This window comes from Daphnia magna, linkage group LG4 (assembly GCF_020631705.1).
Source record: "Daphnia magna isolate NIES linkage group LG4, ASM2063170v1.1, whole genome shotgun sequence".
Taxonomy (NCBI): Eukaryota; Metazoa; Arthropoda; class Branchiopoda; order Diplostraca; family Daphniidae; genus Daphnia; species Daphnia magna.
In genome coordinates, this window is record NC_059185.1 from 5,196,802 (window position 1) to 5,224,119 (window position 27,318).

Genomic DNA, 27,318 nt, shown 5'->3' on the forward strand with positions numbered 1-27,318 from the left:
TTTGGGTGTAGGAGGCCCCGGGTTCAAATCCCGGATGAGCCCCAAGTTTATTCGTATGTTTCAAACTAATAACATTTAGTGGACTTGCATGTGGAAATTTGCACTAATGTAATATCGAACACAGCTCATGAATTGTCCTATCACACGCTTTGAATTACACTGCACATCAGCCAAATTAGCTTTCGCCTTCGGCAATCTGTGTTCGTCTTAAATAAGCAAAGCAAGCCATTTCAAACATATAATCCTTTCGAAGTTAGATAAAACAAAGGACTTTCATATCTTGCGATATTACCAAACAAAGTTGCTAACCAATCTGCGACATGCTGGTTCACATATTGTAATAGAAAACTTGCAAATTCTGCCTCAGGGAACATCCGCAAAGCGCGATTATTAAGGTAGCGTGGCCGAGCGGTCTAAGGCGCTGGTTTAAGGCACCAGTCTCTTCGGAGGCATGGGTTCGAATCCCATCGCTGCCATTCATTACATTTGGACAAAAAATTAAAATTTATCTTTTACCCAATATTGGGATTATTATTTTTATTTCTTCATTTAATGTCTCGATATTACTACGGTCGTGTGGCCTAATGGATAAGGCGTCGGACTTCGGATCCGAAGATTGCAGGTTCGAGTCCTGCTAAGATCAATTATAACTTATACTCAAGTTTTGAAAATGGACGATACAGCTCAGGTGGCAACAGAAGTACATTTCACAGCAACGAACTACTACCTACCCATCCTCTGCGTTTGCTCCTAGTTATGTGCGATACCTCAAGGACATACCAAGATACGGGGTAAAGAAGTACATCGGAGACCGGGCATTCTGACTTGACTATTCGATGTTTCCGTTGGCATTCACGACTATGATTTCTAAACGCAACGCCTAAGTACATCATAATCCTGTTGAAACAAGCACAGGTACATCTTTAGTGTTTTCTGTTATTTCAGTCGACCGCAGTAATCTTACATAAACAGCAAGAAAATCACTTGTAAATCCACCGGTTTTTGTAAATTATAATGGGCCCATCCGGGAATTGAACCCGGGATCACTTACACCCGAAGCAAGTATCATACTACTAGACCAATGAGCCTGTTACGTGTATTATAAAACATTAAATGCCGATAAAAATCATGATCATTATAGACTACGAATGGTTTTTCAAGAGCGAAACGACCAAAAATGAAGGTTCCACTGAGAATCGAACTCAGATTATCAGAGTCAAAGTCTGATGTGATAACCATTACACCATGGAACCGTTGTCGTATCTATATCCACAAAAGGTCCTATCCGATGCCATACGGAAGGTACTTAAAATGTATGGCGTAAGCTCTGATCCATCCACACGGGCGAAAATGAGTCGTTAAGATGGTAAGGTATAACGCGTAGAAATTTCACTGCTTCGTTCATTGCCATATTACGCAATGTTGAACAGTTTTCTAGAAGCATTTATCTAAGGTGATGTCCACTTGACGCTGCCTCTTCCGTCTACATCATCCTTTGATAGCTCAATTGGTAGAGCGGTGGACTGTAGGAATCAAACATTGATTTGAATGATATTGTAAGGTATATTGTTCAACTGGTGCGATCTTACATGTGGCTCATTGGTCTAGTGGTATGATTCCTGCTTTGGGTGTAGGAGGCCCCGGGTTCAAATCCCGGATGAGCGCCAAGTTTATTCGTATGTTTCAAACTAATAACATTTAGTGGACTTGCATGTGGAAATTTGCACTAATGTAATATCGAACACAGCTCATGAATTGTCCTATCACACGCTTTGAATTACACTGCACATCAGCCAAATTAGCTTTCGCCTTCGGCAATCTGTGTTCGTCTTAAATAAGCAAAGCAAGCCATTTCAAACATATAATTACTAAATTGTTCGAGGCAGCGCAAAGCGCTGCCGATGGACAATTGGGATTGTAAGAAATAAATAAAGGAAGCCTTATAGCGGTGTTGACCTGCACTCTATTAGCTATTCAAAGCAAAAACCAATGACAAAGGCCCTCTGCCCCCATAGCCTCAGACCTTTTACCAACAAAGAAAAATAAACAAATAATATTTGGACGCCTCATTTGTTCTGCTCGCGGTTTTCTTGTTGATAATTTCTTCCGCGGCCACGTCCTCTCGACAGCTGGTAGCTGCTGAAAATAAAAAATGGAAAAAGCGGTTAAACGTGGGTATGCGGCTGGGTTGTGGATAGATACCGCTATAAGGCTTCTTTTATTTATTTCTTACAATCCCAATTGTCCATCGGCAGCGCTTTGCGCTGCCTCGAACAATTTAGTAATTGTTATACATAAATTCGTTCGCCTTCTAGCGGTGATTTCAAAGCAACCTAAGGCGGACCAAATAATATTTCACCCCCATTAATCTCCACCGAGCACCGTTGTTCCGGCATCCTTTTGGGGGATGTCTCTCCGATAAAATCTAACGAAAGTTGATTCAGATGCCCAGCTTGCCGTTTTCAATATCGAATCTGTTGGAACACCTTTCTCTGCCGCCCTCGAAGCGGAGGCTCCTCGAGTGGAGTGGGCGGAAAAGATTGACGTGTCCACTCCCGCCAGTTCCAGAACTTTCTTGAGCCATTGCCCGATTGTCGAACCTTTTACCTCCTTATGTGGTTTGACCGAGCCTACAAACAGATTTGCGTTCTCGCCCTGCTTACGTAAAGGGAGTGTTGCTTTAATGTAAGCTTCTGTTGCTGCTACTGGGCAGATGATAGCGTCTTCCAAGCAAACTATATTTCGCGAGAACAGCGACCCGTTTCACTGGGATTTCCTCAGCCTAGATAGGCTAAAAAGTAGACCACTATCTGAACAATTTATCGACGACAAATTGATCGCTGCCAACTCTGAAACCCGAAACATCGTCACCAAGGCCAAAAGCATTGCTGTTTTGCGGGATAGTTGGATCAGTGACAGCTTTTCATTGGGAGGAGCTGTCTTAAAGAAAATTAAAACTACATCAACATCCCATGTACCCGCATATTTAGGCTTTGGTGGGTTGGAATTAAATATTCCCTTCATGAGCTTAACTACGGTCGGATGTTTACCTACATCCTGACCGTCCACTTGAGGCAACGTACCTGATAGCATGGACCGATAGACGTTTATGGTACTGTATGCCTTACCCCTGACAAAGGAATCAGATAAAAAGGTAATTACATTGACTACAGAGCTATGCAGGGGATGGTGACCATTCCTATTGCACCAATCTGACCATTGGTTCCAGGCGGCCTCGTAGCCAGCGTGTGTGGCTGGTCGGTTGCCGGCCAGTATAAGATCGATAGCCTGGTCCGGAAATCGTTCGCTTCTGAAGCGATTCCGGATAATCTCCACGCGATTAAGCACAGAGCGTTGGTTGTCAGCAGAGGATGAGTCTCTCCGTTCACATCGATCAGTAAATCTTTGCGATAAGGCAGTACCCTCGGGATATCGACTATTGTCTCCAGCAGCAACGGGAACCAAGGTTGGCTGGGCCAATACGGGCAAACTAGCGTCAGCTGGGATTGATCCTGTCTCATTTTCCGGATACAATTCCCTATTAGATTGAATGGAGGGAACGCATAGCCGTTGATGTACTTCCAATTGAGAGAGAAGGCATCTGTCATCCATGCCGCTGGATCGGGGTGCCAGCAGACAAATTCCGGCAACTGGGCGTTCCAAGGCAACGCGAATAGATCTATTTTCGGGTGCCAGCGCTCCCAGATCTTTTGAAAAATCCTGCGGTTCAAATGCCAATCCCCACTGTCCTGGAACGATCTCCTGGACTCCATATCTGCCACAATATTAAGAGCTCCTGGTAGATATTTTGCATCTAACATAATGTTCCTCCTTTCGCTCCATTTGGCGATTTTTAGCGCTATTTCGAGCAGTTGAGGCGACCTTGTGCCTCCGCTTTTATTGATATGAGCTACTGCCGTCGTATTATCAATATTTAGCCTGATGGAGCAATTCCGTGAAGCGTTTGCGAAATATTGCAGTGCTAAAAATGCTGCCAACAGCTCTAGCTCATTGATATGGCGCCCCACGTCATAACTGGACCATTTCCCTCCTGTGCTACAATTGCTGTCCGTCGCACCCCAACCGGTCATGGAAGCGTCGGAAAAAAGCACTAAATCTGGGTCCGATGTTAAAAAGGATTTGCCCATCGACTGATCCAGCTGTCTAATCCACCAGTCCAAATACTCCCTAGCCTCATCTGAAAGGATGGTTTTTACTCCTAAATTTCCTTCCGCTGACTTTGTATGACTAATATACAAATTCTGAATATTCCTTAAATTGGCTTGGGCAAACGGGACTGCCGCTGTAGCCCAATTAAAATTCCCCAATAACGAGGCCAGATCCCAAAGCGCCACCTCACGACTGGCCAGGAGTTTTTTACATGTCCTCAACAACGCTTCTTTTTTCGCTTCGGACAGGGCCAAAGTTAAATGCGCTGTATCCAACATCAGTCCCAGAAATTCTAATCGCTGGGTGGGGTCTGCCTCTGATTTTTTATCATTAATTAAAAACCCACCTCCTCTAGCGTTGATCTGACTAACGCGACCTCCCTGGCCAATCCTTCTGGACACGAATTCATGATGAGAATATCATCCAAATAAATAACCAATCTGATGCCCCTTTTCCTCAAGAAGGACACAATGGGTTTGAGCAGCTTAGTGAATATTCGCGGTGCGGAGGACAAACCAAAGGGCAAACATGTGAATTGAAAAATCTTCCCTTTCCATGTAAATTGGACAAAGCGACGGTGTGACGGGTGCAAAGGCACTGTTAAATATGCATCGGAAAGGTCTAGTTTAGCTAACCAGTCATTCGCCCGCACAATGCTTTTAACTGTCGGCAGGCCCTCCATTTTAAAGTGGTTGTACACGACAAATTTATTAAGAGCCTTTAGATTAACCACCGGGCGAAAACCTCCCGATTTCTTTGGAATTGTAAAGATGCTACTAATAAACCCTATTTCTTGAGTTTCCTCAATAGCTTTTTTCCCCAAAAGAGCGTCGATTTCGGATTCGATAATTTCTAGTTGCAAGTCACCTGTCACTTTATTGGGAGGGGGGGAAAATTGTATAGGCCTAGACAAAAATTCAATTTGAAGGCCAAACGACACGATGCTTAACACCCATGGATCCTTTGAGAATCGGTTCCAAGCCAACGCATACGCACCCAACCTCCCCCCTACTGGAATGGGCGTTTTATCGACTAAAGAAATATTTGAAGGAATGGTGACATACCCATTGTTCTGATTCGAATATCCTTGATTCTTGCCGTAACCTTTGTCGAACTGGTTGCGGGATGGGTGACGATCCTTTCTCTGATCGAGCCGCCTTCCTCTCGAATCGCGCCTATGGCGACTGGTGGACGATCCGTTGTTTCTGCCCGCTGCGTTAAGTTTAGCTTCATCATCTGCCGTTCTCACCATGGCCTTTAAAAAATGGCGTCCAAACAGATGGTTGGACTCTGAAAATTCAAAATTATCTTGGTCTTCCAGGAGCGACTCCATCTTGGGATCTGTTTGACGCAGGATGTTTCGACTTCTTGATTTCGTTATGTCGTTGAAAGCTACTCCCCATAACTGCAGAGCTGTCTCCAGCGCCTCGATACACTCCGGGTCCTCCAGACGAGAACCAAGAAATAGTAGGGGTCTACCGATGTCCAGTATCTTGAACTGAAGCGCCAAGAGAGCCTTTTCTCGTTGATCAATGTTAACTTTCGACGCTGATGAGCTCTTCAGAGACGTCAGCCGTCGAAAAAAGGTATCGTCCAAAGCGGGGCAGTTTAACGAGTATTTAGATGGAACAGATAAATCATACTTGTTTCGCAGAAGCTTAACTTTTGCCAGTTGTAAACCTCTCGCCATCACTAATTTAGCCAGCTTAGCTTGAGAACGGAGTACCTTACAGGAAGTAACCGTAGGAGGTTTCTCCGCATCCTTCTTCTTCTTCTTTCGCGATCTCTTCTTTTCGTTCGAACCTTTTCTCCCGTCGCCGTCTGTCTTCTTCTTCTTTGGTGATGGGCTGTGAGACTCATCAGATGACGACGAGGAAGATGATGAAAGGGATGATGAAGAAGACGAGGAGCTGCTGCTACTACTTGACGAAGAACTCGATCTTCTTTTCTTATGCGAAACACTGTCCTTGCTGTTCACTAAATTTTCCTCCTGATTGAGGCCTAAGTCTATTTCGGTATCGTCTGATGGGCGCGAAGCGCCTTGCGAATCGTCTAAGTCAGCGCCCGAAAGAGACATCTTAATGGTATAAGAGCTTAAAAAGGTCTGAGGCTATGGGGGCAGAGGGCCTTTGTCATTGGTTTTTGCTTTGAATAGCTAATAGAGTGCAGGTCAACACCGCTAGAAGGCGAACGAATTTATGTAATACAATCCTTTCGAAGTTAGATAAAACAAAGGACTTTCATATCTTGCGATATTACCAAACAAAGTTGCTAACCAATCTGCGACATGCTGGTTCACATATTGTAATAGAAAACTTGCAAATTCTGCCTCAGGGAACATCCGCAAAGCGCGATTATTAAGGTAGCGTGGCCGAGCGGTCTAAGGCGCTGGTTTAAGGCACCAGTCTCTTCGGAGGCATGGGTTCGAATCCCATCGCTGCCATTCATTACATTTGGACACTAAATTAAAATTTATCTTTTACCCAATATTGGGATTATTATTTTTATTTCTTCATTTAATGTCTCGATATTAATACGGTCGTGTGGCCTAATGGATAAGGCGTCGGACTTCGGATCCGAAGATTGCAGGTTCGAGTCCTGCTACGATCAATTATAACTTATACTCAAGTTTTGAAAATGGACGATACAGCTCAGGTGGCAACAGAAGTACATTTCACAGCAACGAACTACTACCTACCCATCCTCTGCGTTTGCTCCTAGTTATGTGCGATACCTCAAGGACATACCAAGGTACGGGGTAAAGAAGTACATCGGAGACCGGGCATTCTGACTTGACTATTCGATGTTTCCGTTGGCATTCACGACTATGATTTCTAAACGCAATGCCTAAGTACATCATAATCCTGTTGAAACAAGCACAGGTACATCTTTAGTGTTTTCTGTTATTTCAGTCGAGCGCAGTAATCTTACATAAACAGCAAGAAAATCACTTGTAAATCCACCGGTTTTTGTAAATTATAATGGGCCCATCCGGGAATTGAACCCGGGATCACTTACACCCGAAGCAAGTATCATACTACTAGACCAATGAGCCTGTTACGTGTATTATAAAACATTAAATGCCGATAAAAATCGTGATCATTATAGACTACGAATGGTTTTTCAAGAGCGAAACGACCAAAAATGAAGGTTCCACTGAGAATCGAACTCAGATTATCAGAGTCAAAGTCTGATGTGATAACCATTACACCATGGAACCGTTGTCGTATCTATATCCACAAAAGGTCCTATCCGATGCCATACGGAAGGTACTTAAAATGTATGGCGTAAGCTCTGATCCATCCACACGGGCGAAAATTAGTCGTTAAGATGGTAAGGTATAACGCGTAGAAATTTCACTGCTTCGTTCATTGCCATATTACGCAATGTTGAACAGTTTTCTAGAAGCATTTATCTAAGGTGATGTCCACTTGACGCTGCCTCTTCCGTCTACATCATCCTTTGATAGCTCAATTGGTAGAGCGGTGGACTGTAGGAATCAAACATTGATTTGAATGATATTGTAAGGTATATTGTTCAACTGGTGCGATCTTACATGTGGCTCATTGGTCTAGTGGTATGATTCCTGCTTTGGGTGTAGGAGGCCCCGGGTTCAAATCCCGGATGAGCCCCAAGTTTATTCGTATGTTTCAAACTAATAACATTTAGTGGACTTGCATGTGGAAATTTGCATTAATGTAATATCGAACACAGCTCATGAATTGTCCTATCACACGCTTTGAATTACACTGCACATCAGCCAAATTAGCTTTCGCCTTCGGCAATCTGTGTTCGTCTTAAATAAGCAAAGCAAGCCATTTCAAACATATAATCCTTTCGAAGTTAGATGAAACAAAGGACTTTCATATCTTGCGATATTACCAAACAAAGTTGCTAACCAATCTGCGACATGCTGGTACACATATTGTAATAGAAAACTTGCAAATTCTGCCTAAGGGAACATCCGCAAAGCGCGATTATTAAGGTAGCGTGGCCGAGCGGTCTAAGGCGCTGGTTTAAGGCACCAGTCTCTTCGGAGGCATGGGTTCGAATCCCATCGCTGCCATTCATTACATTTGGACACTAAATTAAAATTTATCTTTTACCCAATATTGGGATTATTATTTTTATTTCTTCATTTAATGTCTCGATATTAGAACGGTCCTGTGGCCTAATGGATAAGGCGTCGGACTTCGGATCCGAAGATTGCAGGTTCGAGTCCTGCTACGATCAATTATAACATATACTCAAATTTTGAAAATGGACGATACAGCTCAGGTGGCAACAGAAGTACATTTCACAGCAACGAACTACTACCTACCCATCCTCTGCGTTTGCTCCTAGTTATGTGCGATACCTCAAGGACATACCAAGGTACGGGGTAAAGAAGTACATCGGAGACCGGGCATTCTGACTTGACTATTCGATGTTTCCGTTGGCATTCACGACTATGATTTCTAAACGCAACGCCTAAGTACATCATAATCCTGTTGAAACAAGCACAGGTACATCTTTAGTGTTTTCTGTTATTTCAGTCGAGCGCAGTAATCTTACATAAACAGCAAGAAAATCACTTGTAAATCCACCGGTTTTTGTAAATTATAATGGGCCCATCCGGGAATTGAACCCGGGATCACTTACACCCGAAGCAAGTATCATACTACTAGACCAATGAGCCTGTTACGTGTATTATAAAACATTAAATGCCGATAAAAATCATGATCATTATAGACTACGAATGGTTTTTCAAGAGCGAAACGACCAAAAATGAAGGTTCCACTGAGAATCGAACTCAGATTATCAGAGTCAAAGTCTGATGTGATAACCATTACACCATGGAACCGTTGTCGTATCTATATCCACAAAAGGTCCTATCCGATGCCATACGGAAGGTACTTAAAATGTATGGCGTAAGCTCTGATCCATCCACACGGGCGAAAATTAGTCGTTAAGATGGTAAGGTATAACGCGTAGAAATTTCACTGCTTCGTTCATTGCCATATTACGCAATGTTGAACAGTTTTCTAGAAGCATTTATCTAAGGTGATGTCCACTTGACGCTGCCTCTTCCGTCTACATCATCCTTTGATAGCTCAATTGGTAGAGCGGTGGACTGTAGGAATCAAACATTGATTTGAATGATATTGTAAGGTATATTGTTCAACTGGTGCGATCTTACATGTGGCTCATTGGTCTAGTGGTATGATTCCTGCTTTGGGTGTAGGAGGCCCCGGGTTCAAATCCCGGATGAGCCCCAAGTTTATTCGTATGTTTCAAACTAATAACATTTAGTGGACTTGCATGTGGAAATTTGCACTAATGTAATATCGAACACAGCTCATGAATTGTCCTATCACACGCTTTGAATTACACTGCACATCAGCCAAATTAGCTTTCGCCTTCGTCAATCTGTGTTCGTCTTAAATAAGCAAAGCAAGCCATTTCAAACATATAATCCTTTCGAAGTTAGATAAAACAAAGGACTTTCATATCTTGCGATATTACCAAACAAAGTTGCTAACCAATCTGCGACATGCTGGTTCACATATTGTAATAGAAAACTTGCAAATTCTGCCTCAGGGAACATCCGCAAAGCGCGATTATTAAGGTAGCGTGGCCGAGCGGTCTAAGGCGCTGGTTTAAGGCACCAGTCTCTCCGGAGGCATGGGTTCGAATCCCATCGCTGCCATTCATTACATTTGGAAACTAAATTAAAATTTATCTTTTACCCAATATTGGGATTATTATTTTTATTTCTTCATTTAATGTCTCGATATTAATACGGTCGTGTGGCCTAATGGATAAGGCGTCGGACTTCGGATCCGAAGATTGCAGGTTCGAGTCCTGCTACGATCAATTATAACTTATACTCAAGTTCTGAAAATGGACGATACAGCTCAGGTGGCAACAGAAGTACATTTCACAGCAACGAACTACTACCTACCCATCCTCTGCGTTTGCTCCTAGTTATGTGCGATACCTCAAGGACATACCAAGGTACGGGGTAAAGAAGTACATCGGAGACCGGGCATTCTGACTTGACTATTCGATGTTTCCGTTGGCATTCACGACTATGATTTCTAAAAGCAACGCCTAAGTACATCATAATCCTGTTGAAACAAGCACAGGTACATCTTTAGTGTTTTCTGTTATTTCAGTCGACCGCAGTAATCTTACATAAACAGCAAGAAAATCACTTGTAAATCCACCGGTTTTTGTAAATTATAATGGGCCCATCCGGGAATTGAACCCGGGATCACTTACACCCGAAGCAAGTATCATACTACTAGACCAATGAGCCTGTTACGTGTATTATAAAACATTAAATGCCGATAAAAATCATGATCATTATAGACTACGAATGGTTTTTCAAGAGCGAAACGACCAAAAATGAAGGTTCCACTGAGAATCGAACTCAGATTATCAGAGTCAAAGTCTGATGTGATAACCATTACACCATGGAACCGTTGTCGTATCTATATCCACAAAAGGTCCTATCCGATGCCATACGGAAGGTACTTAAAATGTATGGCGTAAGCTCTGATCCATCCACACGGGCGAAAATTAGTCGTTAAGATGGTAAGGTATAACGCGTAGAAATTTCACTGCTTCGTTCATTGCCATATTACGCAACGTTGAACAGTTTTCTAGAAGCATTTATCTAGGGTGATGTCCACTTGACGGTGCCTCTTCCGTCTACATCATCCTTTGATAGCTCAATTGGTAGAGCGGTGGACTGTAGGAATCAAACATTGATTTGAATGATATTGTAAGGTATATTGTTCAACTGGTGCGATCTTACATGTGGCTCATTGGTCTAGTGGTATGATTCCTGCCTTGGGTGTAGGAGGCCCCGGGTTCAAATCCCGGATGAGCCCCAAGTTTATTCGTATGTTTCAAACTAATAACATTTAGTGGACTTGCATGTGGAAATTTGCACTAATGTAATATCGAACACAGCTCATGAATTGTCCTATCACACGCTTTGAATTACGCTGCACATCAGCCAAATTAGCTTTCGCCTTCGGCAATCTGTGTTCGTCTTAAATAAGCAAAGCAAGCCATTTCAAACATATAATCCTTTCGAAGTTAGATAAAACAAAGGACTTTCATATCTTGCGATATTACCAAACAAAGTTGCTAACCAATCTGCGACATGCTGGTTCACATATTGTAATAGAAAACTTGCAAATTCTGGCTAAGGGAACATCCGCAAAGCGCGATTATTAAGGTAGCGTGGCCGAGCGGTCTAAGGCGCTGGTTTAAGGCACCAGTCTCTTCGGAGGCATGGGTTCGAATCCCATCGCTGCCATTCATTACATTTGGACACTAAATTAAAATTTATCTTTTACCCAATATTGGGATTATTATTTTTATTTCTTCATTTAATGTCTCGTTATTAATACGGTCGTGTGGCCTAATGGATAAGGCGTCGGACTTCGGATCCGAAGATTGCAGGTTCGAGTCCTGCTACGATCAATTATAACTTATACTCAAGTTTTGAAAATGGACGATACAGCTCAGGTGGCAACAGAAGTACATTTCACAGCAACGAACTACTACCTACCCATCCTCTGCGTTTGCTCCTAGTTATGTGCGATACCTCAAGGACATACCAAGGTACGGGGTAAAGAAGTACATCGGAGACCGGGCATTCTGACTTGACTATTCGATGTTTCCGTTGGCATTCACGACTATGATTTCTAAACGCAACGCCTAAGTACATCATAATCCTGTTAAAACAAGCACAGGTACATCTTTAGTGTTTTCTGTTATTTCAGTCGACCGCAGTAATCTTACATAAACAGCAAGAAAATCACTTGTAAATCCACCGGTTTTTGTAAATTATAATGGGCCCATCCGGGAATTGAACCCAGGATCACTTACACCCGAAGCAAGTATCATACTACTAGACCAATGAGCCTGTTACGTGTATTATAAAACATTAAATGCCGATAAAAATCATGATCATTATAGACTACGAATGGTTTTTCAAGAGCGAAACGACCAAAAATGAAGGTTCCACTGAGAATCGAACTCAGATTATCAGAGTCAAAGTCTGATGTGATAACCATTACACCATGGAACCGTTGTCGTATCTATATCCACAAAAGGTCCTATCCGATGCCATACGGAAGGTACTTAAAATGTATGGCGTAAGCTCTGATCCATCCACACGGGCGAAAATTAGTCGTTAAGATGGTAAGGTATAACGCGTAGAAATTTCACTGCTTCGTTCATTGCCATATTACGCAATGTTGAACAGTTTTCTAGAAGCATTTATCTAAGGTGATGTCCACTTGACGCTGCCTCTTCCGTCTACATCATCCTTTGATAGCTCAATTGGTAGAGCGGTGGACTGTAGGAATCAAACATTGATTTGAATGATATTGTAAGGTATATTGTTCAACTGGTGCGATCTTACATGTGGCTCATTGGTCTAGTGGTATGATTCCTGCTTTGGGTGTAGGAGGCCCCGGGTTCAAATCCCGGATGAGCCCCAAGTTTATTCGTATGTTTCAAACTAATAACATTTAGTGGACTTGCATGTGGAAATTTGCACTAATGTAATATCGAACACAGCTCATGAATTGTCCTATCACACGCTTTGAATTACACTGCACATCAGCCAAATTAGCTTTCGCCTTCGGCAATCTGTGTTCGTCTTAAATAAGCAAAGCAAGCCATTTCAAACATATAATCCTTTCGAAGTTAGATAAAACAAAGGACTTTCATATCTTGCGATATTACCAAACAAAGTTGCTAACCAATCTGCGACATGCTGGTTCACATATTGTAATAGAAAACTTGCAAATTCTGCCTCAGGGAACATCCGCAAAGCGCGATTATTAAGGTAGCGTGGTCCGAGCGGTCTAAGGCGCTGGTTTAAGGCACCAGTCTCTTCGGAGGCATGGGTTCGAATCCCATCGCTGCCATTCATTACATTTGGACACTAAATTAAAATTTATCTTTTACCCAATATTGGGATTATTATTTTTATTTCTTCATTTAATGTCTCGATATTAATACGGTCGTGTGGCCTAATGGATAAGGCGTCGGACTTCGGATCCGAAGATTGCAGGTTCGAGTCCTGCTACGATCAATTATAACTTATACTCAAGTTTTGAAAATGGACGATACAGCTCAGGTGGCAACAGAAGTACATTTCACAGCAACGAACTACTACCTACCCATCCTCTGCGTTTGCTCCTAGTTATGTGCGATACCTCAAGGACATACCAAGGTACGGGGTAAAGAAGTACATCGGAGACCGGGCATTCTGACTTGACTATTCGATGTTTCCGTTGGCATTCACGACTATGATTTCTAAACGCAACGCCTAAGTACATCATAATCCTGTTGAAACAAGCACAGGTACATCTTTAGTGTTTTCTGTTATTTCAGTCGACCGCAGTAATCTTACATAAACAGCAAGAAAATCACTTGTAAATCCACCGGTTTTTGTAAATTATAATGGGCCCATCCGGGAATTGAACCCGGGATCACTTACACCCGAAGCAAGTATCATACTACTAGACCAATGAGCCTGTTACGTGTATTATAAAACATTAAATGCCGATAAAAATCATGATCATTATAGACTACGAATGGTTTTTCAAGAGCGAAACGACCAAAAATGAAGGTTCCACTGAGAATCGAACTCAGAATTATCAGAGTCAAAGTCTGATGTGATAACCATTACACCATGGAACCGTTGTCGTATCTATATCCACAAAAGGTCCTATCCGATGCCATACGGAAGGTACTTAAAATGTATGGCGTAAGCTCTGATCCATCCACACGGGCGAAAATTAGTCGTTAAGATGGTAAGGTATAACGCGTAGAAATTTCACTGCTTCGTTCATTGCCATATTACGCAATGTTGAACAGTTTTCTAGAAGCATTTATCTAAGGTGATGTCCACTTGACGCTGCCTCTTCCGTCTACATCATCCTTTGATAGCTCAATTGGTAGAGCGGTGGACTGTAGGAATCAAACATTGATTTGAATGATATTGTAAGGTATATTGTTCAACTGGTGCGATCTTACATGTGGCTCATTGGTCTAGTGGTATGATTCCTGCTTTGGGTGTAGGAGGCCCCGGGTTCAAATCCCGGATGAGCCCCAAGTTTATTCGTATGTTTCAAACTAATAACATTTAGTGGACTTGCATGTGGAAATTTGCACTAATGTAATATCGAACACAGCTCATGAATTGTCCTATCACACGCTTTGAATTACACTGCACATCAGCCAAATTAGCTTTCGCCTTCGGCAATCTGTGTTCGTCTTAAATAAGCAAAGCAAGCCATTTCAAACATATAATCCTTTCGAAGTTAGATAAAACAAAGGACTTTCATATCTTGCGATATTACCAAACAAAGTTGCTAACCAATCTGCGACATGCTGGTTCACATATTGTAATAGAAAACTTGCAAATTCTGCCTCAGGGAACATCCGCAAAGCGCGATTATTAAGGTAGCGTGGCCGAGCGGTCTAAGGCGCTGGTTTAAGGCGCTGGTTAAGTCTCTTCGGAGGCATGGGTTCGAATCCCATCGCTGCCATTCATTACATTTGGACACTAAATTAAAATTTATATTTTACCCAATATTGGGATTATTATTTTTATTTCTTCATTTAATGTCTCGATATTAATACGGTCGTGTGGCCTAATGGATAAGGCGTCGGACTTCGGATCCGAAGATTGCAGGTTCGAGTCCTGCTACGATCAATTATAATTTATAATCGAGTTTTGAAAATGGACGATACAGCTCAGGTGGCAACAGAAGTACATTTCACAGCAACGAACTACTACCTACCCATCCTCTGCGTTTGCTCCTAGTTATGTGCGATACCTCAAGGACATACCAAGGTACGGGGTAAAGAAGTACATCGGAGACCGGGCATTCTGACTTGACTATTCGATGTTTCCGTTGGCATTCACGACTATGATTTCTAAACGCAACGCCTAAGTACATCATAATCCTGTTGAAACAAGCACAGGTACATCTTTAGTGTTTTCTGTTATTTCAGTCGACCGCAGTAATCTTACATAAACAGCAAGAAAATCCCTTGTAAATCCACCGGTTTTTGTAAATTATAATGGGCCCATCCGGGAATTGAACCCGGGATCACTTACACCCGAAGCAAGTATCATACTACTAGACCAATGAGCCTGTTACGTGTATTATAAAACATTAAATGCCGATAAAAATCATGATCATTATAGACTACGAATGGTTTTTCAAGAGCGAAACGACCAAAAATGAAGGTTCCACTGAGAATCGAACTCAGATTATCAGAGTCAAAGTCTGATGTGATAACCATTACACCATGGAACCGTTGTCGTATCTATATCCACAAAAGGTCCTATCCGATGCCATACGGAAGGTACTTAAAATGTATGGCGTAAGCTCTGATCCATCCACACGGGCGAAAATTAGTCGTTAAGATGGTAAGGTATAACGCGTAGAAATTTCACTGCTTCGTTCATTGCCATATTACGCAATGTTGAACAGTTTTCTAGAAGCATTTATCTAAGGTGATGTCCACTTGACGCTGCCTCTTCCGTCTACATCATCCTTTGATAGCTCAATTGGTAGAGCGGTGGACTGTAGGAATCAAACATTGATTTGAATGATATTGTAAGGTATATTGTTCAACTGGTGCGATCTTACATGTGGCTCATTGGTCTAGTGGTATGATTCCTGCTTTGGGTGTAGGAGGCCCCGGGTTCAAATCCCGGATGAGCCCCAAGTTTATTCGTATGTTTCAAACTAATAACATTTAGTGGACTTGCATGTGGAAATTTGCACTAATGTAATATCGAACACAGCTCATGAATTGTCCTATCACACGCTTTGAATTACACTGCACATCAGCCAAATTAGCTTTCGCCTTCGGCAATCTGTGTTCGTCTTAAATAAGCAAAGCAAGCCATTTCAAACATATAATCCTTTCGAAGTTAGATAAAACAAAGGACTTTCATATCTTGCGATATTACCAAACAAAGTGGCTAACCAATCTGCGACATGCTGGTTCACATATTGTAATAGAAAACTTGCAAATTCTGCCTCAGGGAACATCCGCAAAGCGCGATTATTAAGGTAGCGTGGCCGAGCGGTCTAAGGCGCTGGTTTAAGGCACCAGTCTCTTCGGAGGCATGGGTTCGAATCCCATCGCTGCCATTCATTACATTTGGACACTAAATTAAAATTTATCTTTTACCCAATATTGGGATTATTATTTTTATTTCTTCATTTAATGTCTCGATATTAATACGGTCGTGTGGCCTAATGGATAAGGCGTCGGACTTCGGATCCGAAGATTGCAGGTTCGAGTCCTGCTACGATCAATTATAACTTATACTCAAGTTTTGAAAATGGACGATACAGCTCAGGTGGCAAGAGAAGTACATGTCACAGCAACGAACTACTACCTACCCATCCTCTGCGTTTGCTCCTAGTTATGTGCGATACCTCAAGGACATACCAAGGTACGGGGTAAAGAAGTACATCGGAGACCGGGCATTCTGACTTGACTATTCGATGTTTCCGTTGGCATTCACGACTATGATTTCTAAACGCAACGCCTAAGTACATCATAATCCTGTTGAAACAAGCACAGGTACATCTTTAGTGTTTTCTGTTATTTCAGTCGACCGCAGTAATCTTACATAAACAGCAAGAAAATCACTTGTAAATCCACCGGTTTTTGTAAATTATAATGGGCCCATCCGGGAATTGAACCCGGGATCACTTACACCCGAAGCAAGTATCATACTACGAGACCAATGAGCCTGTTACGTGTATTATAAAACATTAAATGCCGATAAAAATCATGATCATTATAGACTACGAATGGTTTTTCAAGAGCGAAACGACCAAAAATGAAGGTTCCACTGAGAATCGAACTCAGATTATCAGAGTCAAAGTCTGATGTGATAACCATTACACCATGGAACCGTTGTCGTATCTATATCCACAAAAGGTCCTATCCGATGCCATACGGAAGGTACTTAAAATGTATGGCGTAAGCTCTGATCCATCCACACGGGCGAAAATTAGTCGTTAAGATGGTAAGGTATAACGCGTAGAAATTTCACTGCTTCGTTCATTGCCATATTACGCAATGTTGAACAGTTTTCTAGAAGCATTTATCTAAGGTGATGTCCACTTGACGCTGCCTCTTCCGTCTACATCATCCTTTGATAGCTCAATTGGTAGAGCGGTGGACTGTAGGAATCAAACATTGATTTGAATGATATTGTAAGGTATATTGTTCAACTGGTGCGATCTTACATGTGGCTCATTGGTCTAGTGGTATGATTCCTGCTTTGGGTGTAGGAGGCCCCGGGTTCAAATCCCGGATGAGCCCCAAGTTTATTCGTATGTTTCAAACTAATAACATTTAGTGGACTTGCATGTGGAAATTTGCACTAATGTAATATCGAACACAGCTCATGAATTGTCCTATCACACGCTTTGAATTACACTGCACATCAGCCAAATTAGCTTTCGCCTTCGGCAATCTGTGTTCGTCTTAAATAAGCAAAGCAAGCCATTTCAAACATATAATCCTTTCGAAGTTAGATAAAACAAAGGACTTTCATATCTTGCGATATTACCAAACAAAGTTGCTAACCAATCTGCGACATGCTGGTTCACATATTGTAATAGAAAACTTGCAAATTCTGCCTCAGGGAACATCCGCAAAGCGCGATTATTAAGGTAGCGTGGCCGAGCGGTCTAAGGCGCTGGTTTAAGTCGCTGGTTAAGTCTCTTCGGAGGCATGGGTTCGAATCCCATCGCTGCCATTCATTACATTTGGACACTAAATTAAAATTTATCTTTTACCCAATATTGGGATTATTATTTTTATTTCTTCATTTAATGTCTCGATATTAATACGGTCGTGTGGCCTAATGGATAAGGCGTCGGACTTCGGATCCGAAGATTGCAGGTTCGAGTCCTGCTACGATCAATTATAACTTATACTCAAGTTTTGAAAATGGACGATACAGCTCAGGTGGCAACAGAAGTACATTTCACAGCAACGAACTACTACCTACCCATCCTCTGCATTTGCTCCTAGTTATGTGCGATACCTCAAGGACATACCAAGGTACGGGGTAAAGAAGTACATCGGAGACCGGGCATTCTGACTTGACTATTCGATGTTTCCGTTGGCATTCACGACTATGATTTCTAAACGCAACGCCTAAGTACATCATAATCCTGTTGAAACAAGCACAGGTACATCTTTAGTGTTTTCTGTTATTTCAGTCGACCGCAGTAATCTTACATAAACAGCAAGAAAATCACTTGTAAATCCACCGGTTTTTGTAAATTATAATGGGCCCATCCGGGAATTGAACCCGGAATCACTTACACCCGAAGCAAGTATCATACTACAAGACCAATGAGCCTGTTACGTGTATTATAAAACATTAAATGCCGATAAAAATCATGATCATTATAGACTACGAATGGTTTTTCAAGAGCGAAACGACCAAAAATTAAGGTTCCACTGAGAATCGAACTCAGATTATCAGAGTCAAAGTCTGATGTGATAACCATTACACCATGGAACCGTTGTCGTATCTATATCCACAAAAGGTCCTATCCGATGCCATACGGAAGGTACTTAAAATGTATGGCGTAAGCTCTGATCCATCCACACGGGCGAAAATTAGTCGTTAAGATGGTAAGGTATAACGCGTAGAAATTTCACTGCTTCGTTCATTGCCATATTACGCAATGTTGAACAGTTTTCTAGAAGCATTTATCTAAGGTGATGTCCACTTGACGCTGCCTCTTCCGTCTACATCATCCTTTGATAGCTCAATTGGTAGAGCGGTGGACTGTAGGAATCAAACATTGATTTGAATGATATTGTAAGGTATATTGTTCAACTGGTGCGATCTTACATGTGGCTCATTGGTCTAGTGGTATGATTCCTGCTTTGGGTGTAGGAGGCCCCGGGTTCAAATCCCGGATGAGCCCCAAGTTTATTCGTGTGTTTCAAACAAATAACATTTAGTGGACTTGCATGTGGAAATTTGCACTAATGTAATATCGAACACAGCTCATGAATTGTCCTATCACACGCTTTGAATTACACTGCACATCAGCCAAATTAGCTTTCGCCTTCGGCAATCTGTGTTCGTCTTAAATAAGCAAAGCAAGCCATTTCAAACATATAATCCTTTCGAAGTTAGATAAAACAAAGGACTTTCATATCTTGCGATATTACCAAACAAAGTTGCTAACCAATCTGCGACATGCTGGTTCACATATTGTAATAGAAAACTTGCAAATTCTGCCTCAGGGAACATCCGCAAAGCGCGATTATTAAGGTAGCGTGGCCGAGCGGTCTAAGGCGCTGGTTTAAGGCACCAGTCTCTTCGGAGGCATGGGTTCGAATCCCATCGCTGCCATTCATTACATTTGGACACTAAATTAAAATTTATCTTTTACCCAATATTGGGATTATTATTTTTATTTCTTCATTTAATGTCTCGATTTTAATACGGTCGTGTGGCCTAATGGATAAGGCGTCGGACTTCGGATCCGAAGATTGCAGGTTCGAGTCCTGCTACGATCAATTATAACTTATACTCAAGTTTTGAAAATGGACGATACAGCTCAGGTGGCAACAGAAGTACATTTCACAGCAACGAACTACTACCTACCCATCCTCTGCGTTTGCTCCTAGTTATGTGCGATACCTCAAGGACATACCAAGGTACGGGGTAAAGAAGTACATCGGAGACCGGGCATTCTGACTTGACTATTCGATGTTTCCGTTGGCATTCACGACTATGATTTCTAAACGCAACGCCTAAGTACATCATAATCCTGTTGAAACAAGCACAGGTACATCTTTAGTGTTTTCTGTTATTTCAGTCGACCGCAGTAATCTTACATAAACAGCAAGAAAATCACTTGTAAATCCACCGGTTTTTGTAAATTATAATGGGCCCATCCGGGAATTGAACCCGGGATCACTTACACCCGAAGCAAGTATCATACTACTAGACCAATGAGCCTGTTACGTGTATTATAAAACATTAAATGCCGATAAAAATCATGATCATTATAGACTACGAATGGTTTTTCAAGAGTGAAACGACCAAAAATGAAGGTTCCACTGAGAATCGAACTCAGATTATCAGAGTCAAAGTCTGATGTGATAACCGTTACACCATGGAACCCTTGTCGTATCTATATCCACAAAAGGTCCTATCCGATGCCATACGGAAGGTACTTAAAATGTATGGCGTAAGCTCTGATCCATCCACACGGGCGAAAATTAGTCGTTAAGATGGTAAGGTATAACGCGTAGAAATTTCACTGCTTCGTTCATTGCCATATTACGCAATGTTGAACAGTTTTCTAGAAGCATTTATCTAAGGTGATGTCCACTTGACGCTGCCTCTTCCGTCTACATCATCCTTTGATAGCTCAATTGGTAGAGCGGTGGACTGTAGGAATCAAACATTGATTTGAATGATATTGTGAGGTATATTGTTCAACTGGTGCGATCTTACATGTGGCTCATTGGTCTAGTGGTATGATTCCTGCTTTGGGTGTAGGAGGCCCCGGGTTTAAATCCCGGATGAGCCCCAAGTTTATTCGTGTGTTTCAAACAAATAACATTTAGTGGACTTGCATGTGGAAATTTGCACTAATGTAATATCGAACACAGCTCATGAATTGTCCTATCACACGCTTTGAATTACACTGCACATCAGCCAAATTAGCTTTCGCCTTCGGCAATCTGTGTTCGTCTTAAATAAGCAAAGCAAGCCATTTCAAACATATAATCCTTTCGAAGTTAGATAAAACAAAGGACTTTCATATCTTGCGATATTACCAAACAAAGTTGCTAACCAATCTGCGACATGCTGGTTCACATATTGTAATAGAAAACTTGCAAATTCTGCCTCAGGGAACATCCGCAAAGCGCGATTATTAAGGTAGCGTGGCCGAGCGGTCTAAGGCGCTGGTTTAAGGCACCAGTCTCTTCGGAGGCATGGGTTCGAATCCCATCGCTGCCATTCATTACATTTGGACACTAAATTAAAATTTATCTTTTACCCAATATTGGGATTATTATTTTTATTTCTTCATTTAATGTCTCGATATTAATTCGGTCGTGTGGCCTAATGGATAAGGCGTCGGACTTCGGATCCGAAGATTGCAGGTTCGGGTCCTGCTACGATCAATTATAACTTATACTCAAGTTTTGAAAATGGACGATACAGCTCAGGTGGCAACAGAAGTACATTTCACAGCAACGAACTACTACCTACCCATCCTCTGCGTTTGCTCCTAGTTATGTGCGATACCTCAAGGACATACCAAGGTACGGGGTAAAGAAGTACATCGGAGACCGGGCATTCTGACTTGACTATTCGATGTTTCCGTTGGCATTCACGACTATGATTTCTAAACGCAACGCCTAAGTACATCATAATCCTGTTGAAACAAGCACAGGTACATCTTTAGTGTTTTCTGTTATTTCAGTCGACCGCAGTAATCTTACATAAACAGCAAGAAAATCACTTGTAAATCCACCGGTTTTTGTAAATTATAATGGGCCCATCCGGGAATTGAACCCGGGATCACTTACACCCGAAGCAAGTATCATACTACTACGAGACCAATGAGCCTGTTACGTGTATTATAAAACATTAAATGCCGATAAAAATCATGATCATTATAGACTACGAATGGTTTTTCAAGAGCGAAACGACCAAAAATGAAGGTTCCACTGAGAATCGAACTCAGATTATCAGAGTCAAAGTCTGATGTGATAACCATTACACCATGGAACCGTTGTCGTATCTATATCCACAAAAGGTCCTATCCGATGCCATACGGAAGGTACTTAAAATGTATGGCGTAAGCTCTGATCCATCCACACGGGCGAAAATTAGTCGTTAAGATGGTAAGGTATAACGCGTAGAAATTTCACTGCTTCGTTCATTGCCATATTACGCAATGTTGAACAGTTTTCTAGAAGCATTTATCTAAGGTGATGTCCACTTGACGCTGCCTCTTCCGTCTACATCATCCTTTGATAGCTCAATTGGTAGAGCGGTGGACTGTAGGAATCAAACATTGATTTGAATGATATTGTGAGGTATATTGTTCAACTGGTGCGATCTTACATGTGGCTCATTGGTCTAGTGGTATGATTCCTGCTTTGGGTGTAGGAGGCCCCGGGTTCAAATCCCGGATGAGCCCCAAGTTTATTCGTGTGTTTCAAACAAATAACATTTAGTGGACTTGCATGTGGAAATTTGCACTAATGTAATATCGAACACAGCTCATGAATTGTCCTATCACACGCTTTGAATTACACTGCACATCAGCCAAATTAGCTTTCGCCTTCGGCAATCTGTGTTCGTCTTAAATAAGCAAAGCAAGCCATTTCAAACATATAATCCTTTCGAAGTTAGATAAAACAAAGGACTTTCATATCTTGCGATATTACCAAACAAAGTTGCTAACCAATCTGCGACATGCTGGTTCACATATTGTAATAGAAAACTTGCAAATTCTGCCTCAGGGAACATCCGCAAAGCGCGATTATTAAGGTAGCGTGGCCGAGCGGTCTAAGGCGCTGGTTTAAGGCACCAGTCTCTTCGGAGGCATGGGTTCGAATCCCATCGCTGCCATTCATTACATTTGGACACTAAATTAAAATTTATCTTTTACCCAATATTGGGATTATTATTTTTATTTCTTCATTTAATGTCTCGATATTAATACGGTCGTGTGGCCTAATGGATAAGGCGTCGGACTTCGGATCCGAAGATTGCAGGTTCGAGTCCTGCTACGATCAATTATAACTTATACTCAAGTTTTGAAAATGGACGATACAGCTCAGGTGGCAACAGAAGTACATTTCACAGCAACGAACTACTACCTACCCATCCTCTGCGTTTGCTCCTAGTTATGTGCGATACCTCAAGGACATACCAAGGTACAGTATCCTGCACAAAAATCCGAACACCGATTTAATTTTTTAAAGCCACCTATTGGCGGGGTAAAGGGTTTTTTGTTTGTTTTTCTTTAAGAGGGAGGGTAGACGGGGTGATGGACACATAGGGCAGGGTTGGGTAAGTCTAGACAGACTTTTTTAATGCCTTAAGGTATTACGCTTTAAGGCAAGTAACAGGTCGGGACATTTTTGCAACCCCCAGGGTGGTGTGTTTTTTTAAACGACAGTTGTAAATGTTGGACTTAGGCTGTGTAATACTCCTTACCCATATAAATTATAAAGCTGCCTGTGCACAATTACTTCGATACCGATGGCATATGTGTAGAGCCTCTGATTGCGACGCCGTAGATCAGTGTTCGACTCCCAAGAAGGATTTGCAAAATATAGGTATCATTATAATATTCTTTATTCGAATTTGCTGGGAATATTAATTTCTCTAGAACGAAGGAGATTATTATTTTTTAAATTATTTAATAAACAAAAAAAGCATATATTGCTCGATGAAAATTTATTTTATATGTGAACGAGAATTTCTCGTAAGTTAACAACATTAACTCATCACCTCATCTGGAATCGAACACCGATCTCCAGCACCACATTCAGAAACGCTACACCTACGCCATTGACAGCGACGTAAACATTTACAGGCAGCTGGAACATAAGCTTAATTGTTTCGGTAAGCAACATTACCATGCCCAAGCCCTAAATTTCCAACTGTCGTTTTAAAAAACACACCACCCTGGGGGTTGCAAAAATGTCCCGACCTGTAACTTGCCTTAAAGCGTAATACCTTAAGGCATAAGCCCTACCCTACCCTGTCGTGTCCATCACCCCGTCTACCCTCCCCCTTAAAGAAAAACAAACAAAAAACCCATTACCCCGCCAATAGGTGGCTTTAAAAAATTAAATCGGTGTTCGGATTTTTGTGCAGGATACTGTACGGGGTAAAGAAGTACATCGGAGACCGGGCATTCTGACTTGACTATTCGATGTTTCCGTTGGCATTCACGACTATGATTTCTAAACGCAACGCCTAAGTACATCATAATCCTGTTGAAACAAGCACAGGTACATCTTTAGTGTTTTCTGTTATTTCAGTCGACCGCAGTAATCTTACATAAACAGCAAGAAAATCACTTGTAAATCCACCGGTTTTTGTAAATTATAATGGGCCCATCCGGGAATTGAACCCGGGATCACTTACACCCGAAGCAAGTATCATACTACTAGACCAATGAGCCTGTTACGTGTATTATAAAACATTAAATGCCGATAAAAATCATGATCATTATAGACTACGAATGGTTTTTCAAGAGCGAAACGACCAAAAATGAAGGTTCCACTGAGAATCGAACTCAGATTATCAGAGTCAAAGTCTGATATGATAACCATTACACCATGGAACCGTTGTCGTATCTATATCCACAAAAGGTCCTATCCGATGCCATACGGAAGGTACTTAAAATGTATGGCGTAAGCTCTGATCCATCCACACGGGCGAAAATTAGTCGTTAAGATGGTAAGGTATAACGCGTAGAAATTTCACTGCTTAGTTCATTGCCATATTACGCAATGTTGAACAGTTTTCTAGAAGCATTTATCTAAGGTGATGTCCACTTGACGCTGCCTCTTCCGTCTACATCATCCTTTGATAGCTCAATTGGTAGAGCGGTGGACTGTAGGAATCAAACATTGATTTGAATGATATTGTGAGGTATATTGTTCAACTGGTGCGATCTTACATGTGGCTCATTGGTCTAGTGGTATGATTCCTGCTTTGGGTGTAGGAGGCCCCGGGTTCAAATCCCGGATGAGCCCCAAGTTTATTCGTGTGTTTCAAACAAATAACATTTAGTGGACTTGCATGTGGAAATTTGCACTAATGTAATATCGAACACAGCTCATGAATTGTCCTATCACACGCTTTGAATTACACTGCACATCAGCCAAATTAGCTTTCGCCTTCGGCAATCTGTGTTCGTCTTAAATAAGCAAAGCAAGCCATTTCAAACATATAATCCTTTCGAAGTTAGATAAAACAAAGGACTTTCATATCTTGCGATATTACCAAACAAAGTTGCTAACCAATCTGCGACATGCTGGTTCACATATTGTAATAGAAAACTTGCAAATTCTGCCTCAGGGAACATCCGCAAAGCGCGATTATTAAGGTAGCGTGGCCGAGCGGTCTAAGGCGCTGGTTTAAGGCACCAGTCTCTTCGGAGGCATGGGTTCGAATCCCATCGCTGCCATTCATTACATTTGGACACTAAATTAAAATTTATCTTTTACCCAATATTGGGATTATTATTTTTATTTCTTCATTTAATGTCTCGATTTTAATACGGTCGTGTGGCCTAATGGATAAGGCGTCGGACTTCGGATCCGAAGATTGCAGGTTCGAGTCCTGCTACGATCAATTATAACTTATACTCAAGTTTTGAAAATGGACGATACAGCTCAGGTGGCAACAGAAGTACATTTCACAGCAACGAACTCCTACCTACCCATCCTCTGCGTTTGCTCCTAGTTATGTGCGATACCTCAAGGACATACCAAGGTACGGGGTAAAGAAGTACATCGGAGACCGGGCATTCTGACTTGACTATTCGATGTTTCCGTTGGCATTCACGACTATGATTTCTAAACGCAACGCCTAAGTACATCATAATCCTGTTGAAACAAGCACAGGTACATCTTTAGTGTTTTCTGTTATTTCAGTCGACCGCAGTAATCTTACATAAACAGCAAGAAAATCACTTGTAAATCCACCGGTTTTTGTAAATTATAATGGGCCCATCCGGGAATTGAACCCGGGATCACTTACACCCGAAGCAAGTATCATACTACTAGACCAATGAGCCTGTTACGTGTATTATAAAACATTAAATGCCGATAAAAATCATGATCATTATAGACTACGAATGGTTTTTCAAGAGCGAAACGACCAAAAATGAAGGTTCCACTGAGAATCGAACTCAGATTATCAGAGTCAAAGTCTGATGTGATAACCATTACACCATGGAACCGTTGTCGTATCTATATCCACAAAAGGTCCTATCCGATGCCATACGGAAGGTACTTAAAATGTATGGCGTAAGCTCTGATCCATCCACACGGGCGAAAATTAGTCGTTAAGATGGTAAGGTATAACGCGTAGAAATTTCACTGCTTCGTTCATTGCCATATTACGCAATGTTGAACAGTTTTCTAGAAGCATTTATCTAAGGTGATGTCCACTTGACGCTGCCTCTTCCGTCTACATCATCCTTTGATAGCTCAATTGGTAGAGCGGTGGACTGTAGGAATCAAACATTGATTTGAATGATATTGTGAGGTATATTGTTCAACTGGTGCGATCTTACATGTGGCTCATTGGTCTAGTGGTATGATTCCTGCTTTGGGTGTAGGAGGCCCCGGGTTCAAATCCCGGATGAGCCCCAAGTTTATTCGTGTGTTTCAAACAAATAACATTTAGTGGACTTGCATGTGGAAATTTGCACTAATGTAATATCGAACACAGCTCATGAATTGTCCTATCACACGCTTTGAATTACACTGCACATCAGCCAAATTAGCTTTCGCCTTCGGCAATCTGTGTTCGTCTTAAATAAGCAAAGCAAGCCATTTCAAACATATAATCCTTTCGAAGTTAGATAAAACAAAGGACTTTCATATCTTGCGATATTACCAAACAAAGTTGCTAACCAATCTGCGACATGCTGGTTCACATATTGTAATAGAAAACTTGCAAATTCTGCCTCAGGGAACATCCGCAAAGCGCGATTATTAAGGTAGCGTGGCCGAGCGGTCTAAGGCGCTGGTTTAAGGCACCAGTCTCTTCGGAGGCATGGGTTCGAATCCCATCGCTGCCATTCATTACATTTGGACACTAAATTAAAATTTATCTTTTACCCAATATTGGGATTATTATTTTTATTTCTTCATTTAATGTCTCGATATTAATACGGTCGTGTGGCCTAATGGATAAGGCGTCGGACTTCGGATCCGAAGATTGCAGGTTCGAGTCCTGCTACGATCAATTATAACTTATACTCAAGTTTTGAAAATGGACGATACAGCTCAGGTGGCAACAGAAGTACATTTCACAGCAACGAACTACTACCTACCCAT

At 41.7% G+C, this 27,318-nt stretch overlaps 1 protein-coding gene and 55 non-coding genes across 57 annotated transcripts; 33 read left to right on the forward strand and 23 right to left on the reverse strand.

Annotated features, from left to right (window-relative positions):
- The first annotated feature begins 394 nt into the window (after positions 1 to 394).
- Trnal-aag lies at positions 395 to 476 on the forward strand. Its single transcript has one exon. It is a non-coding gene; the product is annotated as a tRNA-Leu (tRNA).
- A 94-nt stretch (positions 477 to 570) lies between these two features.
- On the forward strand, positions 571 to 643 carry Trnar-ucg. Its single transcript has one exon. It is a non-coding gene; the product is annotated as a tRNA-Arg (tRNA).
- Positions 644 to 1,016: 373 nt separating this feature from the next.
- Trnap-cgg lies at positions 1,017 to 1,088 on the reverse strand. Its single transcript has one exon. It is a non-coding gene; the product is annotated as a tRNA-Pro (tRNA).
- Positions 1,089 to 1,181: 93 nt separating this feature from the next.
- Positions 1,182 to 1,253, reverse strand: Trnaq-uug. The gene has a single exon. It is a non-coding gene; the product is annotated as a tRNA-Gln (tRNA).
- A 656-nt stretch (positions 1,254 to 1,909) lies between these two features.
- Positions 1,910 to 6,281, reverse strand: LOC116921712 (pre-mRNA-splicing factor CWC22 homolog). 2 transcript variants are annotated; one of them, XM_045172665.1, is made up of 2 exons: positions 5,235 to 6,281; positions 1,910 to 2,136 (listed from the first exon to the last, which is right to left on the reverse strand). In XM_045172665.1, the coding sequence occupies exons 1-2, from the start codon at positions 6,245 to 6,247 to the stop codon at positions 2,067 to 2,069; spliced, it is 1,083 nt and encodes a 360-aa protein (XP_045028600.1). In that variant the 5' UTR covers positions 6,248 to 6,281; the 3' UTR covers positions 1,910 to 2,066. The 2 variants fall into 2 exon arrangements, with proteins under 2 accessions (XP_045028600.1, XP_045028599.1); XM_045172664.1 differs by having other exon boundaries at positions 1,911 to 2,139.
- Positions 6,282 to 6,531: 250 nt separating this feature from the next.
- On the forward strand, positions 6,532 to 6,613 carry Trnal-aag. The gene has a single exon. It is a non-coding gene; the product is annotated as a tRNA-Leu (tRNA).
- Positions 6,614 to 6,707: 94 nt separating this feature from the next.
- Trnar-ucg lies at positions 6,708 to 6,780 on the forward strand. Its single transcript has one exon. It is a non-coding gene; the product is annotated as a tRNA-Arg (tRNA).
- Positions 6,781 to 7,153: 373 nt separating this feature from the next.
- Positions 7,154 to 7,225, reverse strand: Trnap-cgg. The gene has a single exon. It is a non-coding gene; the product is annotated as a tRNA-Pro (tRNA).
- A 93-nt stretch (positions 7,226 to 7,318) lies between these two features.
- Trnaq-uug lies at positions 7,319 to 7,390 on the reverse strand. The gene has a single exon. It is a non-coding gene; the product is annotated as a tRNA-Gln (tRNA).
- A 764-nt stretch (positions 7,391 to 8,154) lies between these two features.
- Trnal-aag lies at positions 8,155 to 8,236 on the forward strand. The gene has a single exon. It is a non-coding gene; the product is annotated as a tRNA-Leu (tRNA).
- A 540-nt stretch (positions 8,237 to 8,776) lies between these two features.
- On the reverse strand, positions 8,777 to 8,848 carry Trnap-cgg. The gene has a single exon. It is a non-coding gene; the product is annotated as a tRNA-Pro (tRNA).
- Positions 8,849 to 8,941: 93 nt separating this feature from the next.
- Positions 8,942 to 9,013, reverse strand: Trnaq-uug. Its single transcript has one exon. It is a non-coding gene; the product is annotated as a tRNA-Gln (tRNA).
- Positions 9,014 to 9,353: 340 nt separating this feature from the next.
- Trnap-ugg lies at positions 9,354 to 9,425 on the forward strand. The gene has a single exon. It is a non-coding gene; the product is annotated as a tRNA-Pro (tRNA).
- Positions 9,426 to 9,777: 352 nt separating this feature from the next.
- Trnal-aag lies at positions 9,778 to 9,859 on the forward strand. Its single transcript has one exon. It is a non-coding gene; the product is annotated as a tRNA-Leu (tRNA).
- A 94-nt stretch (positions 9,860 to 9,953) lies between these two features.
- Trnar-ucg lies at positions 9,954 to 10,026 on the forward strand. Its single transcript has one exon. It is a non-coding gene; the product is annotated as a tRNA-Arg (tRNA).
- Positions 10,027 to 10,399: 373 nt separating this feature from the next.
- Trnap-cgg lies at positions 10,400 to 10,471 on the reverse strand. The gene has a single exon. It is a non-coding gene; the product is annotated as a tRNA-Pro (tRNA).
- A 93-nt stretch (positions 10,472 to 10,564) lies between these two features.
- Trnaq-uug lies at positions 10,565 to 10,636 on the reverse strand. The gene has a single exon. It is a non-coding gene; the product is annotated as a tRNA-Gln (tRNA).
- Positions 10,637 to 10,976: 340 nt separating this feature from the next.
- Positions 10,977 to 11,048, forward strand: Trnap-ugg. The gene has a single exon. It is a non-coding gene; the product is annotated as a tRNA-Pro (tRNA).
- Positions 11,049 to 11,400: 352 nt separating this feature from the next.
- Trnal-aag lies at positions 11,401 to 11,482 on the forward strand. The gene has a single exon. It is a non-coding gene; the product is annotated as a tRNA-Leu (tRNA).
- Positions 11,483 to 11,576: 94 nt separating this feature from the next.
- On the forward strand, positions 11,577 to 11,649 carry Trnar-ucg. The gene has a single exon. It is a non-coding gene; the product is annotated as a tRNA-Arg (tRNA).
- A 538-nt stretch (positions 11,650 to 12,187) lies between these two features.
- On the reverse strand, positions 12,188 to 12,259 carry Trnaq-uug. The gene has a single exon. It is a non-coding gene; the product is annotated as a tRNA-Gln (tRNA).
- Positions 12,260 to 12,599: 340 nt separating this feature from the next.
- Positions 12,600 to 12,671, forward strand: Trnap-ugg. Its single transcript has one exon. It is a non-coding gene; the product is annotated as a tRNA-Pro (tRNA).
- A 529-nt stretch (positions 12,672 to 13,200) lies between these two features.
- On the forward strand, positions 13,201 to 13,273 carry Trnar-ucg. The gene has a single exon. It is a non-coding gene; the product is annotated as a tRNA-Arg (tRNA).
- A 373-nt stretch (positions 13,274 to 13,646) lies between these two features.
- Trnap-cgg lies at positions 13,647 to 13,718 on the reverse strand. The gene has a single exon. It is a non-coding gene; the product is annotated as a tRNA-Pro (tRNA).
- Positions 13,719 to 13,811: 93 nt separating this feature from the next.
- Positions 13,812 to 13,884, reverse strand: Trnaq-uug. The gene has a single exon. It is a non-coding gene; the product is annotated as a tRNA-Gln (tRNA).
- Positions 13,885 to 14,224: 340 nt separating this feature from the next.
- Trnap-ugg lies at positions 14,225 to 14,296 on the forward strand. The gene has a single exon. It is a non-coding gene; the product is annotated as a tRNA-Pro (tRNA).
- A 533-nt stretch (positions 14,297 to 14,829) lies between these two features.
- Trnar-ucg lies at positions 14,830 to 14,902 on the forward strand. Its single transcript has one exon. It is a non-coding gene; the product is annotated as a tRNA-Arg (tRNA).
- A 373-nt stretch (positions 14,903 to 15,275) lies between these two features.
- On the reverse strand, positions 15,276 to 15,347 carry Trnap-cgg. The gene has a single exon. It is a non-coding gene; the product is annotated as a tRNA-Pro (tRNA).
- Positions 15,348 to 15,440: 93 nt separating this feature from the next.
- Positions 15,441 to 15,512, reverse strand: Trnaq-uug. Its single transcript has one exon. It is a non-coding gene; the product is annotated as a tRNA-Gln (tRNA).
- Positions 15,513 to 15,852: 340 nt separating this feature from the next.
- Trnap-ugg lies at positions 15,853 to 15,924 on the forward strand. The gene has a single exon. It is a non-coding gene; the product is annotated as a tRNA-Pro (tRNA).
- A 352-nt stretch (positions 15,925 to 16,276) lies between these two features.
- Positions 16,277 to 16,358, forward strand: Trnal-aag. Its single transcript has one exon. It is a non-coding gene; the product is annotated as a tRNA-Leu (tRNA).
- Positions 16,359 to 16,452: 94 nt separating this feature from the next.
- Positions 16,453 to 16,525, forward strand: Trnar-ucg. Its single transcript has one exon. It is a non-coding gene; the product is annotated as a tRNA-Arg (tRNA).
- A 538-nt stretch (positions 16,526 to 17,063) lies between these two features.
- Trnaq-uug lies at positions 17,064 to 17,135 on the reverse strand. Its single transcript has one exon. It is a non-coding gene; the product is annotated as a tRNA-Gln (tRNA).
- A 340-nt stretch (positions 17,136 to 17,475) lies between these two features.
- On the forward strand, positions 17,476 to 17,547 carry Trnap-ugg. Its single transcript has one exon. It is a non-coding gene; the product is annotated as a tRNA-Pro (tRNA).
- Positions 17,548 to 18,080: 533 nt separating this feature from the next.
- On the forward strand, positions 18,081 to 18,153 carry Trnar-ucg. The gene has a single exon. It is a non-coding gene; the product is annotated as a tRNA-Arg (tRNA).
- Positions 18,154 to 18,691: 538 nt separating this feature from the next.
- Positions 18,692 to 18,763, reverse strand: Trnaq-uug. The gene has a single exon. It is a non-coding gene; the product is annotated as a tRNA-Gln (tRNA).
- Positions 18,764 to 19,103: 340 nt separating this feature from the next.
- Trnap-ugg lies at positions 19,104 to 19,175 on the forward strand. The gene has a single exon. It is a non-coding gene; the product is annotated as a tRNA-Pro (tRNA).
- A 352-nt stretch (positions 19,176 to 19,527) lies between these two features.
- Positions 19,528 to 19,609, forward strand: Trnal-aag. Its single transcript has one exon. It is a non-coding gene; the product is annotated as a tRNA-Leu (tRNA).
- Positions 19,610 to 19,703: 94 nt separating this feature from the next.
- On the forward strand, positions 19,704 to 19,776 carry Trnar-ucg. The gene has a single exon. It is a non-coding gene; the product is annotated as a tRNA-Arg (tRNA).
- A 373-nt stretch (positions 19,777 to 20,149) lies between these two features.
- On the reverse strand, positions 20,150 to 20,221 carry Trnap-cgg. Its single transcript has one exon. It is a non-coding gene; the product is annotated as a tRNA-Pro (tRNA).
- A 93-nt stretch (positions 20,222 to 20,314) lies between these two features.
- On the reverse strand, positions 20,315 to 20,386 carry Trnaq-uug. Its single transcript has one exon. It is a non-coding gene; the product is annotated as a tRNA-Gln (tRNA).
- Positions 20,387 to 21,150: 764 nt separating this feature from the next.
- On the forward strand, positions 21,151 to 21,232 carry Trnal-aag. Its single transcript has one exon. It is a non-coding gene; the product is annotated as a tRNA-Leu (tRNA).
- A 708-nt stretch (positions 21,233 to 21,940) lies between these two features.
- On the reverse strand, positions 21,941 to 22,012 carry Trnaq-uug. The gene has a single exon. It is a non-coding gene; the product is annotated as a tRNA-Gln (tRNA).
- Positions 22,013 to 22,352: 340 nt separating this feature from the next.
- Positions 22,353 to 22,424, forward strand: Trnap-ugg. Its single transcript has one exon. It is a non-coding gene; the product is annotated as a tRNA-Pro (tRNA).
- A 352-nt stretch (positions 22,425 to 22,776) lies between these two features.
- Positions 22,777 to 22,858, forward strand: Trnal-aag. The gene has a single exon. It is a non-coding gene; the product is annotated as a tRNA-Leu (tRNA).
- Positions 22,859 to 22,952: 94 nt separating this feature from the next.
- Trnar-ucg lies at positions 22,953 to 23,025 on the forward strand. The gene has a single exon. It is a non-coding gene; the product is annotated as a tRNA-Arg (tRNA).
- Positions 23,026 to 24,353: 1,328 nt separating this feature from the next.
- Trnap-cgg lies at positions 24,354 to 24,425 on the reverse strand. Its single transcript has one exon. It is a non-coding gene; the product is annotated as a tRNA-Pro (tRNA).
- Positions 24,426 to 24,518: 93 nt separating this feature from the next.
- Trnaq-uug lies at positions 24,519 to 24,590 on the reverse strand. The gene has a single exon. It is a non-coding gene; the product is annotated as a tRNA-Gln (tRNA).
- Positions 24,591 to 24,930: 340 nt separating this feature from the next.
- Trnap-ugg lies at positions 24,931 to 25,002 on the forward strand. Its single transcript has one exon. It is a non-coding gene; the product is annotated as a tRNA-Pro (tRNA).
- Positions 25,003 to 25,354: 352 nt separating this feature from the next.
- On the forward strand, positions 25,355 to 25,436 carry Trnal-aag. The gene has a single exon. It is a non-coding gene; the product is annotated as a tRNA-Leu (tRNA).
- Positions 25,437 to 25,530: 94 nt separating this feature from the next.
- On the forward strand, positions 25,531 to 25,603 carry Trnar-ucg. The gene has a single exon. It is a non-coding gene; the product is annotated as a tRNA-Arg (tRNA).
- Positions 25,604 to 25,976: 373 nt separating this feature from the next.
- On the reverse strand, positions 25,977 to 26,048 carry Trnap-cgg. The gene has a single exon. It is a non-coding gene; the product is annotated as a tRNA-Pro (tRNA).
- A 93-nt stretch (positions 26,049 to 26,141) lies between these two features.
- Trnaq-uug lies at positions 26,142 to 26,213 on the reverse strand. The gene has a single exon. It is a non-coding gene; the product is annotated as a tRNA-Gln (tRNA).
- Positions 26,214 to 26,553: 340 nt separating this feature from the next.
- Positions 26,554 to 26,625, forward strand: Trnap-ugg. Its single transcript has one exon. It is a non-coding gene; the product is annotated as a tRNA-Pro (tRNA).
- A 352-nt stretch (positions 26,626 to 26,977) lies between these two features.
- Trnal-aag lies at positions 26,978 to 27,059 on the forward strand. Its single transcript has one exon. It is a non-coding gene; the product is annotated as a tRNA-Leu (tRNA).
- A 94-nt stretch (positions 27,060 to 27,153) lies between these two features.
- Trnar-ucg lies at positions 27,154 to 27,226 on the forward strand. Its single transcript has one exon. It is a non-coding gene; the product is annotated as a tRNA-Arg (tRNA).
- The last annotated feature ends 92 nt before the right edge of the window (positions 27,227 to 27,318 follow it).